Below are 18,296 nucleotides of genomic sequence, written 5' to 3'. Positions count from 1 at the left end.
TCCCTTTGCCTCCACCACTAGTGAACATAATATTATCACCCACTTTACTACTCTGTTCTGTGTGATCATTTATTCAGAGCCATTGTATACATGTGATTCTCACACAGATCTTGGGCATCTGATATCCACTCACCTCACTGTTCGATTTCCCACATCTGCTTTCATGTCCTCCAGATTTACTTCTTGGAAACCCTTGAGAACCTTTCTTCTACACGACTTGAACGCAGAATACTCCTGGCACCCTATCTTGAGTTTGATGAGCACTAATCTAGGAAAAAGGACAGGAGGCAGCGGATGGCAAGAGTGTACATGGTAGAAGAGACAACAACTCTTTTTGGGAGCCGGCGGCATGGAAAATTGAAGATGAGTAGAGAATAAAACTCCCCTTGGAACCAAGAATATAACCTAATGGAACATCCCACCAATCAATCTTGTGGATGTGGGTGGGTGGAGTGGATTGATTGGTGTATATACCCATTAGGTTTTGTTCTTGGTTCCAAGGGGAGTTTTTATCCTCTACTGATCCGTAGTGCCCTGTTCCCTTGGTGTGAAGGGCCTCCTCTCTCTCTCTAAAGAAACTGAAGATGAGACCAGAGTGGGAATAATATGTATCTATAGAGCATACAGTATTGGTAGCTGTGTATTATAGCCAGATATTGCTATTGAGGGGTGCTTAGTAAATGTCAACAGAACTCGGAGATGACAATAGAGGACCATGTTACCCGTTATGTATTTGTTCTATGTTGCATGTTTTTTCGGGGGATTTAGCTTGAAAAAGCAAATTTCTTCAAAGTGTGGCAAACAAAGGGCACCAACTAAAATTAGAATGTTAAGTTGTTGCTTCACTTTCATGAATAATTAGTTGATAAAACATTGGACAATGGTGAGGTCCAGTGGATTTAGGCGATTCTGTGGCTACTGCGTTTACCACAAAGCTATGGATTTGCTGTGTATGCCCAATAATTTGGATTATTAGCATATTCAACAAAATGTTGCTTATAGTTCCAATGAATTAACATAATACTATCAGAAAATGTGCTATATAATTTGATCTTTTTGCAACATAATGTAGATAACCTTGCTTCATAATTTAAATGGGTGAACAACCATTACAACGCAACTTTTACAACGCACTGCCATTACAACGAAACTGTTACAACGCAAATGCTGTGACAACGCATGCCATTACAACGCAAGTCTTTACATCGACTTGCACTAGATGGCGTGCTAACATTAAAAATAGTGTAGTTTACTATCCAAACACCTCCCCTACTGCAACGTGGACTGGAGTTAGAATAGTAAATTACCCTTTTTTAATGTTAGCACGCCATCTACTGCAAGTCGATGTAAAGACTTGCGTTGTAAAGACTTGCGTTGTAAAAAATTTGTTGTAACAGCATGCGTTGTAAAAGCATGCGTTGTAACATCATACATCCTTTAAATGTCTTTGCTGCATTATCCAAGTAGCCCTGACAATGGCGAAGCTCTGCAGAATGGTTTAGGGGCATTCATTATGATGATGAAGCTTGTATATAAGGAAAAAAGGAGTACCTTGCCACTCCACACATTCAATATTTCCTCCCCTCGGCTCTTTAGACAAGGACCACTTCTCTGGTGTTTTACACAAAGGCATTTCTGCGGCTTCATGTGAAGTAGATTCCTGTTGTCTGCTATTGGAGATTTGGAGGGTCCTTATCTTATGTCCTACGTGCTTGATAGGTTTTTCGTGCTGCACAAGGAGATGGTGGAGAGTGTTTCTTGCTGTATTAAAAAACACACACGGTGATGAATGGAATGCTTGAATTAATCTCTGCCGCTGGCAATCGCTCGGACTGCATTCCGCTCTATTCCTCCTCACCCACCATGCCATTCTAGCCAAAGACGCTCCTTAATAAGATCACTACCGATCCTGCTTCCTGTGGGAACAGTAAAAAGAGGGTCTGGAGTGAACACGGGAAGATCTTGGTTGAGTGGTGTGATTGATTGAAACTTCATTGGTGTGTGATACAGATTCTCTAAGGGGAGCCTTTTACTCTACTAATTCTGCATAGTGGACAACCACTGGTCTTTAGGATGTCCGGGAGTCAGAGTAACAGTATTTTGCCTGCTTAGTCTGTGTTGGCCTACATCCAGAGGAGTCTGATTTCAGGAGATATGTCGTTTTGCTCATATATAGCCCAGCAGCTCAACTGCAAATGCAGACTAGTGCTAATTGAGTAGAGTACCAGCAGCTCTGCTGCCTTTGATATTGGGCCACAACTTTCTTATGCAGAGCATCAGTATCACTGCTGCAAGCTTCAAAACCATGCCACTATCTTGAAACGGTGTTCTACATACTCTGTCATCCTTTACTGTTCCAAGACGGAAGACAAGTGCAAAGCTTTACTTTTTAATTTTGTCATTGAAGCACAAGGCCTCCACAATTGGGTGGTGTAAACAATTGGGTTCAGGTGGGTGAAAACTTTTCTCAAGCAACAACCGCAATCCTTGTTAGGGTGAGCCACAAATGTCACTAAATTAACCATTGCTTAACTCTCTAGGAGCTTGGCACAAAAGCAGTCAGGCTTAACTTAAAGAAAATGTGTAAAGTATTCATGCAGCACACAAACAGTAATAAATTGACAACACTACATTATAAAAATAGCACACAATTTAGTAAAATAGAGTAAAATTTCATTAATAAAATGAGACCAAAACAAGAAAAATCTGATCTGTAGATTCAGAGATATATTAATTTTTAAAGGTTTAAGTAAAGCCATTAAGCAGAAAGTGCTAACTGTGGGTATCTGGTTGCGCTAGACTGTTACAAAGTTATAAGTTCATGCCAACCACAATGCAGTGTGGGCTGGATGCAGGGATCAGGTTAGTCCCACTGAAGAGGTTAACTTCTCAAAGTCCAGCCCGTGGAGTTCAAAACTTCAGGACTTCACCTGAGGATCTTAACTGATGCCAGAACCTGGGGTGTCACCTCTTGGGGATCAGAAACTCACTCCTGTAGAGGACAGCAGGACTCCGGTGGGTCCAGTTGCAGGGCCAGTTGCAGCAAAGCTAAAAACTTCATATGAGGAGCTCAGCTGATGACAGTCAAGGGTCCAGAACCTGGGGTGACACCTCATAGAGATCAGGAACTCACTCCAGCAGATGACAGCAGGACTCAAGTACGTCCAGTTGCAGGTCCAGTTGCAGCAGGTCAACTTGGCAGTTGCAGGGGGGCTTCTGGAGCTTGTGTCCCTGCAGCACAAAACAGGAGGTCACCCAACTGGCCCTTGTAGTTACTCAAGTTACCCTGAGATGGAGGGAGAAGGTCCAGTCTTCCTTCTCAGAGAGCAGGGCAGGCTTCAAGCAGCAGGGCAGTCCTCTGGGTAGCAAGGCAGACCTCAAGCAGCAGAGCAGTTCTCTGGTGAACAGGGCAGGCAGGCCTCAAGCAGCAGGGCAATCCTGTGAAGAACAAGGCATATCCCATGCGGCAGGTCAGCCCTCTGGGGAACAAAGCAAACCTTCTTCTGTATTGTCGACAGGTCCAGGAGTGATCTGAAAATTTGGTCTGAGGGTCTAATATTTATACTGTGTACCAGCCTTTGAAGTGGGAGAAATGTGTAGACTTTCCCCCCCACTCCTGCTTCTGCAATTTCATTCTTCCCCTGCACAGGCTTCAAGGAGTCGAGGGGGACAAGGGGCGGTGTTGAGTTCTTTGCAAGTGTGCTGAGGCAGCCCATTTGAAATGTAAGTGAGGTAGGGAAAGCTCTCCCTCTCCCATCCTGAGAGGATGTCCTATACTGCCAACACCTAGTTTTCCTTTGTCTCCCTGTCTGAGAGGAATACACAAAGGCCAACTACGCCCAGTCATGTGACATAGGCTGCAGGCACCAAATGGTTAGGACAAAAAAATGCCAATTTTCTAAAAGGGACATTTTCAGAATTGTGGCTTAAATTAATTTTAATCTCAAACCCTTTGTAATGGCAGTCGGATTTTGAGTGTAGACATGGCATACCTACCCCTACCTGCTCCAAGTCAAAAGTTATTACTTTTTAAATTTAATAAGGTAACCCAATGTTGAGTCCTCTCCCAATGTTATCCTATGGGAGAGGTCTCAAAGTAGTAAAAAACTAATTTGAGAGTGCTTCACTGCCAGTACATATGAAACTTAAGTGTATGTCCAACCATTGAAATATACTGCACCCTGCCTTATGGGCTGTGCAGGGCCTACCTTAGGTGTACCTTTATATGTATTAAAAAGGGAGGTTAAGGTCTGGGAAAAGGTTTTGTTTGCGAGGACGAATTGGCAGGCCGGAGACCTGTTTTAAAGGGCTACTTAAGTGGGTGGCACAATCGGTGCTGCAGGCCCACTCATAATATTATATTTACAGGGCCTGGGTACATTTTGTGCCACTTTACTAGGGGCTTAAAAGTAAATTTAACGTGCCTATCAGGTGTAGGCCAAGTTAACCATGCTTTAAGGGGTGAGCACACGCACTTTTTGCACTCTACCACTGCTAACCACTGCTAGAGTCCTAAAGCCCACAAAAGTGAATTTCAGCAACAGGGGGTGAGTAGGCAAAATGTTTGGGGTAAGACCACCCTAAGGTCTGTCAGGTCTAATAGTTGGCATATTTTTTCTTAATTCTATTCATGATTTACATTAGCATATGCTTGCACTACAAAGAAAAACACCATCTTGTTTTTTAGAAGGCAAGTGGGACTTTTATTTGATGCCAAGACTGTTCCCCACAGAAGTCTACAAATATCAGACTTGCATAGCCTGCATTGCTGCTCCAAGTGTAGCTGATGGGAGATTAGATAACCTCAGTGGACATTCAGATTTCATTGTAGATGACTTCAAGAGCTTTGAATTGCACTAGTGGAGCAAAGCACCAGATAAGCAACCTGTACCTCCTGTGCAATCATCTGTCCAAACGCTGCTCCTCCCTAGTGACCAGTGTACCTGTGTGTGAACAGTGTCCTTGTGCAATTGCAGGCTTGCCATCATATTCTGTGAATGCATTGTGAGCAGAAGGCCTGTGTGAATGCATGATTAACATTGTCTTTTGTGAGTCCGGGGTAAGTGGTTTACAGATTGAAAATTGTGCCAGTGTGAGGCCAGCAGTTTGAGTATGGGGTGCATGCACTTTTTAAGGGCATGGCCACTGGCACCACATTTTAGGTTTATGACCTTGATTTGCAGAAGTGCAGGGAGTGGAAATATAGTAAGTATAAGAATGGCATAGCGGATGCAGACTCTGTCAAAGAAGGCTGTGAACTATGGCGGCAGCTGGCAGTTTGAGATGCCAGCCTCGTGAGGGGGGCACAGTTACTTTGCTTCTATTCGGGATCATGGTCACCTAGCTACGCCACTGGGCAGCACCCCTATTCTTCCTGCACAAGCTTGCAAAAACTCACCCCGGGCTAGCAAGAAATGTGATGAAAGTCAAGCACAGAAATACCTTTGCCCCCAAATTCGGGGTGGACGCAGCTAGGTAAGCTCGCCACTCCCCTCACGTTCAAGGGACGAATGTTTCCATTTCGCGGTGTACTTGTTCCAGTAGCAACATTAGTCACGACCTGCATTCTGTAGCTGTATGAAGTTATTCCACCACCTAACATAAGACGCTGAAAACGGTGGCATATCCAGGCTCTCTGCTTGATGGAATCAACCCCCCTTCATGACTGCTTATCACAGAGCATGGCAGCTGCCACTGAAGAGGCGCCCATTCAGCAGTGAAATGAAAGTTGAGTGCGGAAGCCCAGAAGGTACTGACCTGAGGGGAGGGTACAGCCGGGAAGAGCCTATGCCCGGGGATTCAATTCGTGCGGAGCGAGACGAACAATATCTGATCCATTACACACACGAATGCCGCCATGTCCACAAGACCTCTAGTTAGACAGTTCATTCCTGTTCAACAAGCCAAATCCAGGAAGCCTACAGAACATTTGCAGGCTGCCACCGGTGTATACTTCTATCACCGCCTCTCTTACTGCCATCTCGTTCCCTTCAATTAAGTCATGTTTGCTGGCCTAGTTTATTGGCGGTCGCATGTTGCCAGTGCTCTGTGTGTTCTTGTCTTGCAGTTCAGCCTTACATATGAGGCATATGTTGCTTGCGTCATATGAACCTGTCCTGTTGAAATAAAATAATCTCATGATTGACGCTGGCTCATCATATTCGACCGAATTAATGGATTGGATGACTTTTTTTGTCATTATACTTGTCTCCCCTAAGCAGGTTTGCAATTTTGTGTTTTTTCTTAATAGCATGAATGATATCAATCTTTTTATGATGATATTATTGGCTTTTTGTTCTGTATCTTAACAGTGGAAGTTGTAACTTTATATGACAACTATGAGTAACTGACCCTTTGAATTGCTACATTATACATGTGCTTGTAAATATATTTTAGAATGATTTGCCCTAGGCTCCTGATTTGTATATTAGCATGAGGCTCACTGGAGGGAGGGCATTGGTGGCCGGGCCCTGGCAGTCTTCTGCCACAATCTCTGCACTTTGTATTGAACTTTGTATTTGCACTTTTAGTACAACAAGCATTGTTTGCACTTTTTTCTTGTGGCTGTGCTATGTGTAGCTGCAAGGTGTGTATTCTTTGTCTTCTCTTCGTCGTCGTTCTGTGTTGGTTCTTTTTTATATTTCTTTTTTTTAATGACAATGTATGAACCGTACATATTATTTCTTTGGGCATACAGAGTAAACACATTTTCTCCTTGAAATATGGGGGTCATTGCTTTTACTACTTTCTGTGAGTATATTTTTATCCCAAAGTTAAACAGATGCAGGTTCATCAATCGAGGGTGTGTTGGTTCTTGAGCTTGGAGGAGGCTCCCTCTATGGTCGCCTTGAAGACACCATGGACTTGATGGATATAAGTAATCCACCGACCGATCGAAGAGGGAACCTAGCTTTGTTGTTCGTCGCTGGATGCACATTGCCTGAGAGGGTGTCTATCTACATATGTAATTGATGATCCTATTGGATTGGATGTTGTACTGTAAGATTGCGGTTAGTCGGTTTCCAACACTGAAGCATTGGTCGGCTGGTTAGAAAACCATAGATATACAGAATTTCGTTCTTTGGGGCACAAATATGTACAAGCTTTTGTTGTATTAGTCAATTAAAACACTTTGTTTATTTTGTGATATAAATATATATTGCACGATCATAATGTACTTTTGCAACACACTGATAATGAGGGGGATGAGAAGTGGATGTATGTCTGATGATTGTAATGTATGTTATTAATATGGTGTATACTTTTCTTTACAATAATTATTCTTAAAGACATAATGACATTGTTATTTATAAGATTAAAAGGATTTTTCAATTTTTGGATCAATAACACTGTTTTGTTGCGTGTCTTCTTATGTGCCCTCTACCTTGGTTTATAGTTAATTGCCTGAGATTTCTTTTTGTAACTCATTGATATTATCCCTGCCTCGGGCATGTTAGCTTGTTGCAGGGGACCCCTTTTTCTCTAATCAGCATTGGTCGGCTATATCCTTTGCTGTTGGGATACTCAAAGGACTACCACTTTTAACAGGACGTAAGTAGGTTTGTTGAAGATTGCATAGTTTAACATAAGTATCTGGTTTAGGAACTGGGACATGCATAGTTTGTAAAAGCCTATTGGATTCTGAGCATCCAGTTTTTTTGCTGTGTTTTCTTTGTAGACCTTCCATCATATGTTATGTGTTTTTTTATTTGTAAGGCTCAACCTCGTGTTCTACCAAGACTCCAATAATGCCTTCATTTGGGGTCCTCTTCTTCACCTATACTAGTTCTTAGATGCCATATTTCTGTGCTCCCCTTTGTATCAGTTCTGGGCTTTGCTTTTATGATCTAGCTTGACAGTGCAGCTGTCCCCAGACAATTATGTGAGAACCACCAGGAAAGGGGCTTTGGCTCCACCCTCATGTTTTGATTGGGCAGAAGTAGCATGCGTGCCCTCCACACAGCTTTTATCATTGTATTTATTTATCCAGCTGCCTGAAATAGAACTTTCAGGGTCGTACACATGGCATTGTAATGCTATTAAAGCGTCTTAGATAATAAGATAATTTATGGTGTCTCTGACAGCTCTGCCGATAGGAGGGCAGCCATTAACCTACATGGATTTGTAGGCCTAGCTTGACTGCATTCATAATAAGTCAGACCTATTGGCATTGCCAGTGCTTGTTTTGGTATATTGTTTGCCTCCCATTTTCAGTGGTTTGATGCTGGCTCGCCCATTGTTTGCCAATGAAACATTTGCTCCTTCCTCCTTGAACTCTCCCTCTCTGTCCACGTCAAGTTGCGACATGTAGCGTTTTGTTTGAGATAATTCTTTCTATGATCCTAGGTACATCTCCGGTCAGCTAAGCGCCTCCGAGACCTGTGTTGTGCCAACAGGGGAACATACATCAAAGTAGGACAGCACCTGGGTGCCCTCGACTACTTGCTGCCTAAGGAGTACACCGGCACCCTGAAGGTGCTGCACAGCCAGGCCCCTCAAACCAGCCTCCACGAGATTCAGCAAGTCATCCGAGAAGACTTGGGCAAAGAGGTAAGAGTGAAATCTAACTTGTGTATAACAACCCGCAAGGGGCACTCAGCCGTCACTCACCTGACAGTATTCACCTAAAGGTGGCAATTGGAGCCACCAAATACCTCTCTGTCGCCACCTGCAGGTGGGTTGGAAAGCAGTCCATCACCTTTCTCTAATTACCTGCACGTGCAGCGAGAACCATCATTCTCCCAATTGAATAGCTTAACAAATATTCAACTTGGGGCAGTCTAAAAATACACGATTACCTGTTTTGTAATCACATTACCTATGGATTTCAGTTTCTTTAACTTTTTTTTAATTTAAGTTCTTGATTTCATTTTCCTACTTTTGAAAAGCTGCACTGCAGGATATAGATTTTTAAATCTCCCTTGACGTGATGCTTGAAAACTGAATTGTTTCTCTGTATGTCAGAGGTCCAAACTTTTGTTGCCTGTAGCACTGAGCATCATCCTGCGAGTTCTTAAAAACATTACTTTCTGATTACTTTTTCCCCCCTGTAGAATGAGATTGGTCCTTGAAATCAATAATTTGTTTATACTTTTCTGTTTTAGTTCTATTTTCTTAACACTAGACAGCAGTTTTGACGTGCTTCACAGGGATGGTTTTGGAAACAACTTAAGTCTGTAACCAGCTGGACAGTACATTACAATTGGTCTTCCTCTAAATTGTTCTGAAACCATTGGCCACAATATAATTTCACAATATGCTTTTACGCATGCATAACATTACTATTTTTCTCCTGCACATCTCCTGTTACAAGTGTTTTAATAGAATGTTCCTAATTTCATATTTATATTTTCCGGGCACACACATGCTTTTACTCATTGTTTTATTTAAATATCGGTGTGATCTTGCCCTACAGAATTTTAAACCATCAATTAACTTTTTTTGTCATCCCTGATACCCATTATCTTGAAGCTTCGAGATAATTAATATATACACAGTTATATTTTGTATGTACTGTTTGCTTAACTCACATCACAAAGTGAATGGTCACTTACAAAATGGTTCCATCATTACCCAACTCCATCCCTCTGCCCTTTTTCACTCTGCTCCTGGTCATCTCTAATTCAATCTTGGAGTTCAGAGGAGTCACTCTACCTAATTGCTCCTTCTCTTCTTGACTTCATCCTGGCTGCCTCCTTCTTAAGTCTTTCTATGGGGGTCCTATAGATATATACATAGGGTTCATTCACTTGAGTTTCCAAGCATGGCAACAAGAACATTTATTCTCAGCCATCCCCTCTGCAGCAAGCACATGGTGCTTCATAATCCCAGTGTATTCAGAAAGGCCTTGGACATTTACACGGATCTTCAGGGGTCATTACTCTCTTCTTGGCAAGAATGTCTTTTTATTTTTGTAAAGTGTGTATTTTATTGTAGTTTAACAGGCACAATATAAATGCAATTTGTTCAACTGAGTGTTCAACCAATGAAACATTTTTGATATTGTACTCCATCCACCTGGGCAAGGGAAGAGCAATGCAGAGATAAACAAGGGGTGAAGATGGTCACCTAGTTCATGCTCGCTTATGCATGTATCACTTAAAGGTATATTCCATTCGTTAATTTGTGAGCATACTACCACATAAATGCAAACCATAGGCAATCAGACTTGTCGGTATTACTCCTGAGCCTGTGATGGGGTTCTCAGTAGTGGCATCTTTCAGAAGAACATTAAGCCATAGATGGTGGGGATGCATCCTACCAACTTTTCCAAATTAGCCGTCAATGGCTCCTTGATGTCTGGTCCTGTCTGTTTGGAGTGAAACCATACTCTAGAGTGCTTCTGGGAACATTACTTGCACCCCATCACTTGTGTTAGAGCTGGATCATTTTTCCATTTAAACTGCCGCAGATCTGTATATTAGCAAGCATTGCCAAAAGCCAGGCTTACTGGCTTTGCCAATGCTTGCTAACATACAAATAAAAGTGCCTCTGCATGTGAACATTGGTCCACAGATGCGGTTTCCATGCCTTGCATGCACATATGTTGCTCATCCCATTAAGTCTGCTATATTGCAATTGCCAGTGCTGGGGACACTGAATCCTGCTGACTATCTCTCAAGGCATTTCCGTCCTGCCACTCCTAGTGAGGAGTCTGATGCTGAGGATACTGAGGAATATGTGCGTTTGGTGGTTGCGCGAGCTCGGCCACTTCCTATCTCTTTGGAGGAGATTTTGGAGTCTACAAGACTGGTTGAGTGTTTCTAGCTTTGTCTTTCTGCAGTGAGCACTGGGAAATGGAGTCTCCTGGTGGATAAGCCAAGTATCGTAATGAGGATGCTAGGTCTACTTTGGCGTCCCTTCACAATGTGCAGGACGTGCTGGTCATCTCCCCGGACGGCTGTTTGATGGGGGGTCCACGGCTGGTGATTCCTGGGTGTCTTTAACAAAGGGTGGTGGCTCATCAAGGGGTAGTGAAGATTAAATCCAGATTGAGATGTAAAGCGTGGTTTCCGGGCCTGGATGCTTTAGTGGAGGGCACAGTGATGAAATGTGCACTCTGTCAGGCTGCTGAGACTGTGAACCCTCCAGCTTCCATCCTCACGGAAGACATTCCTTCATTCCCTTGGCAGCGGGCAAGTGCTGTCTTTGGGAGCCTACCAGATGGGCATCATATGTTGGTGGATATCGATGATTTCTCTAAATATCCTGAGGTTGAGGTACTGGACACTACCACGGCTTGTCAGACAATTTCTCGGTTTGAGAAAATCATTGCTACTTATGGTTTGTTTGAGCTTCGTACTGACAATGGTCCTCCATTTTCAAGTCAGGACTTTTCTACCTACCTTCAGTCCAGGGGAATTCATCACAAAAAGATTACTCCTTTATGGCCTCAGGCCAATGGGGAGGCTGAGCGCTTTATGCGCACCCTTTAAAAAGCCATCAGGATTGCTGTGGCTGACCAGCATGATTTGGATTGTGCTTTGTATGGTTTCTTGAGGGAATATCGGATGACCCCTCATTCCACTACGAAGGTCAGCCGGATGTCTTTGTGTATGAATCGACCTATGGGTGATTTTACCCTCAGATGGAGGCAGTGTCTGCCTAACGTGCATAGGTGGTGGATGAACTGCGGAAACGCAAGGTGAAGAATGACAAGGTTTCTTCAAGGCGAGGAGCAAGATTGAGTTCCTTTAAGGTGGGGGAGGCTGTTATAGTGCGGAATCGGCATCCGAAAGGGAAATTTAGTTTGCCTTTTGAGCCTGAACCGTGGATTATTCAGTCTGTTTATGGGACTAAGATCACGGCAATAAGAAATGGAATGAGCATCTCCAGGAATGTGTCTTTCTTCAAAGCTTACTGAAGTCCTGGTGGAGGCCGTATGGAGAATATGAGGCCAGATAATGGACCTCTGGTTTCTGATGAGGAGTCTACGGATGGTGTGGATTTGCGTAGTGGTGGACCTTCTCCTGCTCAGGCACTGGACCGTGATGAACTTCCTGGTGGGGGTCCTGTGGTGTCAGATCAATGTAGTGTTTCTTCCTCTATGAGGATGCCCCGTGTGGCACCTGAGTGTGATTTGATGCCCCGGCCTGAGGAATCCCAGGGACCGGAGTCTGGTCCGCCGCGAGGGGGTGTCGAGAGGTACCAGCTTTGGCTGTGCCCCGCCAGGTTTTCAAGACTGAAGAACTACGTCACATATTGACTTGGTTTAACGACCCGGACAGCGTGTTCTATTTGAGGGGGGGGGGTTTGTGTTATTTTGTTTTTCTCTCTCTTATTGTTTTTCTTTATATTTGTGTTGTTTTATTTGCAGGTTCTGGAGGAGTGTGATGTGGTCACTGGTGGCGCGGACCATTTTTGGCCGTAGCCCGGAGGGGTGTTAGTGGACCTCCCCCATTATTTATACACCTGTGGTCATTCACGTGATGGTTGGGGGGTGGAGCTACCTCTTAATAAAGACGCCTTGTGAGTAACCAGGAAGGTGAACAAAGTACTTCCTGTGTGCTGGTGCTTACTTATTTGAAGGTCGATTTCCGAAGACATAACACATGTCATCACTTTAAGGCCTGTAAAATGTTTAAGACTAGAAGGCTTTTCAAACTAAAATAGGTTGTTGAATAACAAAACAGAGTTTGTTTGATTTCAAAGGCACTGTAATACTTTAGCCAACAAAAACTCTACAAAGAATTGAGCTTTGCTTCAATATTCAGGAACAAATCTCTCTTCAGCAGCATGTGATGACGCAGTGCATTACAGGTTCCACTGTGGGGATCTGTATTGCCCCTCTACCTCCCCCACCCCATTATCATAGGTTTGAATTCTGGTCGATCAGCTAATTCTTTTATACTCCTGAGGTTGAGAAAATGAGTGTCATTGAACAGGATAAACAATCTGTGTCGCCAAGAAACCCTTCCGGGTGAAAATACTCGTATACATGTCACGTTTATTTATCTATCAATTTGAAATGAGCGACACAACATTTCTAGCAGAAATGTCATATAACAGGACATGAGTGGTAAATAGTGTGATAGGAAGATAGCGTGATTGTGATATTGTACAAATATTCTGTTTTTGGTAGATACACAGTGAAACAGAAACTGTAATTACATGGTAGAGTTTCTCGATAGACCTATTTAAATTTTTGGGCAAACATCTTTTTTGGTATATTGTAACGATACAAAACAAAATAAGGATTAGTGGTCCACATGACCACCCATAAAAAGACTCATAAAGAAAAGCCCAAGTCAGCAACAGGTCATGGAGAAGTAGAATGACCCGCCCACGTCGTGTTTCATTGCGTGTTGTCTATGTCAACAATCCATATCAAACAAAAGAAGGAACATAAAGAGCAACCAGGGGGAGGTCCATATATTTTCCCATCTAGCCCCAGGAGCCATGCGAGTGTGTGGTCAGTCGTCCAGTAGAGGGGAGTGGAAGTAGAAGGTGCCCAGGTTCCCTCATGCCAAAGTTCAAGGCGGTTCCTGCATGGTCCGTGCTAGTGGTGGCTGGAGGGGATATCCTGAATTCCCATTGTTGGTCGGCCAGAGCGCCCAGCTTCCCGCACATGGAGGAGTGCATATGTTTTACTCTAAAAGTTGCAATGTCCTAAGCCTAGAAGGTTTAAAGCATAGAAATTCCAGCTTGGAAAGGTAGTTTAATTAGTGTTTGTCAGAGGTGAGTGAATCTCTTTTTAGAAATGGAGTGTGTGTGGGTCATACACTCCTAAGCTAGTGTCTGCCAGAGCCTCTGGAACCACGACACCATGGGAGGGGGCTCGAACTTCTTAAGAAAATGCAGTGAGCTATCTCCTGCTCCGGTCATGAGGTAGATTACTGCCTTAACCGCGCAGGTGATGCCTTCTATGGTGGGTTGTATCCTGAGAATCAGGATGGCTGGTAACTGATAGCCCAGCGTGCCTTTAATATGCCTGCTCATTTTCTTCCAATATGTTTGGATCATGGAGCAAGACCACCGGATATAGAGGAACTTGCATGTAGCTTGGTGGCAATGCCAGCAGATCGTGGCGGTAGTAGTGGACATGTGGTAAGTCTGACAGGTGTATAACATTGGAACACGTCTTAGATTCTTGGGTAGTGGTGTAAGTTCTCGAGATCAGGTCCTTTGTGTCCTTGAAAGAGCTGATCCATGCTTCAAATGGGGTAAGGGTATGTGTTGCTGCTAGAGAATTTTCGGGATACAATTCCCAGTTGCGTAATTAGCAGTATTGAATTTGGGAGGTATCCAGAATTATCGTGTTCACTGCTCACATAATTTGATGAATGGGCCTTGAAAAAGGTTGCTCAAGATTCTATAGTTCCTCTAGGTCCACTCAGAGAATGCTTTTGTGTCGAGAGTCAGCAAAAAACGGGTTTAAATGCCCGGGAGGTGTTGGGTGAGGGCAAAGTGGTAAGTCCCCTCTTAATGGCTATGCGTTGGCTATTTTCATTTTTGATACACTGGGCATACTTAGCTGTTCTATCTTTCTGATTGATTGAAATGGTTCTTCCAGCTCAATTTGAAGTCACCGAGTGAAGGGCCGGCGCAGATGTTAGGAGATAGAGTTCCAGTAATGGAGACCTTGAAGATGGAGAGATGGGAATCTGGAGTCCGCACAGGGCGCTTTAGGTGTCACCAGCAATATCTGGTTTGCAGATCATGAGTTCCTTGCAAGTATGTAGCAAGTCACCATGTTAGCTAGATAGTTGAGAGAAATGCTGAGGACCACTTTATATACAAATGTCAATAATAGATTGTAGTAGAAAGCCACCCCGCTTTGTAGCAGAGGGGAGTATTAGGTGGATGTCTGGTCAAATTGAAAAAGGTTATGTTGGCGACGTTAAGCACCTTGCCCATTGGGGAGAAAGAAGGTTGAGGGATGACGATGGGCAGGCTGTTGTAGTAATTCATGTGACTAAGTACTAGTGAATGAATTAGTGCCTTAGAGACAAGGAGTAGGAGACATGATGTATGTTTCTGAAGTACAGTGCTTGCTGTCATCCTGCAGTGGTGTTGGTTTTGATGAACTATACCAAACCTATTGAAGGGTTGAGTGGAACACCAGTGACTTCAAATAAGGCAATGGCCGTGTCTAGGTCCTAGGAGGGAAAAAAAATCAAAGGCATCTTATGTATAAGATAGTGTTAAAATATTTACTTTGGGAGAGGCAATGGAGGAGGGAGAGTGAAAACCAAAGGGTGTATAGTTGGTATAGGGGTGTGAATGGTTGGGTTTTGAGCATAGTGCCAACTTCACCGCCTTTGCTGTTGTTTTTTCATTATCTGCGTCTTTACAGTCAATACATGACTTGGTGCAGTAGTGTGGCTGTGGACGTCAATAATCAATGGATGCCTTATTGTAAACATAGCAGGTATTCTATAGGTAGAGAGGCACACTAAGATTCCTCAGATTGAGGTCTGTGTAGTGTTGTAAAGTTTTGGGTGGCGTATATAGTGTGAGAGATGATGTAGTTTTGGGCAGAGGAGAGGTAGTGAGGCACATGCCTCAATGGATGATGATAATGTCCATATAGATAGACCTTCTGTTTTTTTTTTTTAAACCAGATTTTATTGGGTTTTCAAATAATCATATCATAAATTAATTTCCTTCAACGTTATGCATATACAATTAGGTGTACACTCTCTGGCGCACTCTAACTTTAATACAAAGTAACTCCCCACTCCCTCCCTCGAATTTCATTCAGTTCCAAATAAATGTCTCTTCAGGCATTGCTCGCGCACTATGGGCATTGCCTTGATTCTAGGTGTTAAAGTGTGCATGTCGCTATGATGGCCTCATCTAGTCAACCTGTCCCTGGCCTACCAATTCACTTCCCCCCTCTTCTTGGTCTGGTGCTACTGGCTGCGAGGATTCCGCTCTGCTGGATCCATGTTCGTTAGCTGTTAATTCTCCCACTATGTGCTCCCATGCTCTTGCTCGGTCTATGTTACCTATACCCCGCCTTGCTTCTCTAAGTAAGAGTCTCCCTTCCGCCCCGCCCATTTTCTAATTCCTTTTTCCATGTACCCACCCGCGGTCCCCCTGCGTTTGGCTAGGATGTATGCAAGGTCTTGGAATTTCCTGGTCATTGTATTTTTGGCCATATGTGAGAAACACGCCAGCAGGTAATGGTCTGGAGTTTGTGGCAGCTCCTTGTCTATGGCGCTGCCTATTGTACATCGTACCTCCTCCCAAAATGTGTACAAGATAGGGCAGTCACAAAACGTGCAGAATGTGGGCTTCTCTCTCCCCGCACTCAGAGCATACTGCCGACTCTATTCCAAAATACAGCCTTATTCGGGACGGGGTAAGATATGCTCTGTGGAGCGCGTAGTAGTTTATTAGTTTGAACCACGCGTTTCTGGACACCTTTGGGGTTCTTTCCACAATCGTATCCCGGTCTTTCTCCGGGATCTGTCTCACAAGGTACTCCTCCCATTGCACTTACAAGCGGTCTAACGGTCTTTGTATGTCCTGCTTGATTACCTTGTAAAGGCAGGAAACCGGTTTGATCGTTCCCACCGAGAGTGCGACGTACTGGCATTCCGCAAGCGCTGGGGATTCTGCGCTACCCGTGCCCCAGAACTTCCGTATCCTCCGCGTGAGCGCTCTATGCTTTAGGAACTGGCCTTGGTGCAAGTCGTATTCCGTTCGGAGATCTTCAAAAGGGAGCAGTTCCTGAGTCTCGGTAAAGGTCTCCCATCACTTTCAGACCTGCCTCCTCCTAATCCTCTAGCCCCGACCAGTGCTCCCCCTGTGGGAGGCAGCCAAGCAGAGCTATGGGTAGGTCCGGATAACAGGGTATTCTAGCACTCAATTGCCTCAGATACAGAGCCCAGCCACGCGTCACCACACTGGTTTCTGCTGTGTCTCCCGATGAGTTCCTCTGTACCCTCAGTAGTATTTTCGCAAGCGTTGGGGCGGTCGTCGCGAAAGTGCACCACTGTCTATCAGGATTCCGTCCGGCTGCCAGCCACTTGATCATCCAGTACAGTTGAGCTGCTATGTAGTATCCTCCGAAGTCCGGTACTTCTAAGCCTCCCTCAGTCATGGGGCGCTGCAACGTGGCCAGCGCTACCCTCCTGTGTCTTGTCCCCCAAAGGAAGGACACAATCGTTGAGTAAAGGTCCCCTAAATGTCGCTCGTGGTATCCACACCGGGAGGGTTCTGAAAAAGTACAGCTGTCGTGGGAATGCCACCATCTTCAGGACAGCTTTTTGTCCGGCTACCGAGAGCGGTATAGTCCTCCAGAAATCTATAGAGGACCGGATCGAGCATATCGCTCTACCCACATTGCCCTCTAACAGCTCAGCGTGGCCATGGTATGTTTTAACTCCCAAGTTTGGCAGGCAGCTAGGCTCCCATTGTAGATTCCCTAGTTCAGGTGGCAAGGGTCTATTGGGCGTCATGGGTAACAGGTTCGATTTCTGCCAGTTAACCTTAAGACCAGACAGCCTACCAAACTGAGTCAGCATAGACCGTGCTCCTGTCAGCTCCGTGGATGTATTGCGGAGGAACAATAGGAGATCATCCGCATATAGAGCTACGTAATGCCTCGTTTACAAGAGTTACAAACCACTGTAGTCTTGCCCGCTCCTCGCCCTGCAAGCCAGGGCCTCCATGGCAAGGGTGAACAGCAGTGGAGGGAGGGGGCACCCCTGCCTCATGCAGATAGATCCTGTTTTAGGGAGTGTGAGATAAATTAGGAGAATGGATACCATGGGTGATAACATTTTGGAATTCAGTAAGGCATACAGATTAGTAATTTAGTAGGTTATCTGTGAGCAGAACAGAAGAGCAGTTTGATTGCTTTCAGGAGGTGGTTTAATCAAATATAGGTAAATAACAAAAACAGGGTGTCATAAACTTTGGATTGATGATATTTCAAATATTAGTGCTGTTAGAACCTGCTTGTAATATTGAGTACAGCAGCTATGCTGCCTCAGGCACTATGCCATTTTGGAATTTACATTTTTTCCCCATTTTGCATTTGTATGAAACAGGCATTATATATCTGTGGTACATATTTTACATTATTGCCAATAAGGCAGTGCAGCATTACATGATTTTGTACTCATTTTGGTGGTAGCAATATTGTAGAAGAGAATGGAGATGTCTACCTCTCACATGTTAAACGTTCAGTCTGGAGATGATGTTCTGGGTGACTGATGCCTTGGCCTTTCTCAGGCCTGAACAGGGCCAAAAAGAAAATTCCTCGCTTGCCCTCTAATGCTTCTTTGGGAGCTCAGTCAAGGACTCTCTGAACAGCGTGGATAACAGCATTGGTCAAGGGAAAT

The 18,296-nt window shown here is 44.2% G+C and overlaps 1 protein-coding gene across 1 annotated transcript in view; it reads left to right on the top strand.

Moving 5' to 3' along the window:
• Positions 1-18,296, top strand: part of ADCK1 (aarF domain containing kinase 1) — an 805,280-nt gene that overhangs the window by 207,944 nt on the left and 579,040 nt on the right. Inside the window, exon 4 of the mRNA XM_085626629.1 lies at positions 8,347-8,550. Coding sequence (XP_085482755.1) covers positions 8,347-8,550 — 204 coding nt within the window. The remainder of the gene's footprint in view (positions 1-8,346; positions 8,551-18,296) is intronic.

Source organism: Triturus cristatus, chromosome 9 (genome assembly GCF_964204655.1).
Source record: "Triturus cristatus chromosome 9, aTriCri1.1, whole genome shotgun sequence".
Taxonomy (NCBI): domain Eukaryota; kingdom Metazoa; phylum Chordata; class Amphibia; order Caudata; family Salamandridae; genus Triturus; species Triturus cristatus.
This window is presented reverse-complemented; position numbering and strand designations above follow the sequence as displayed.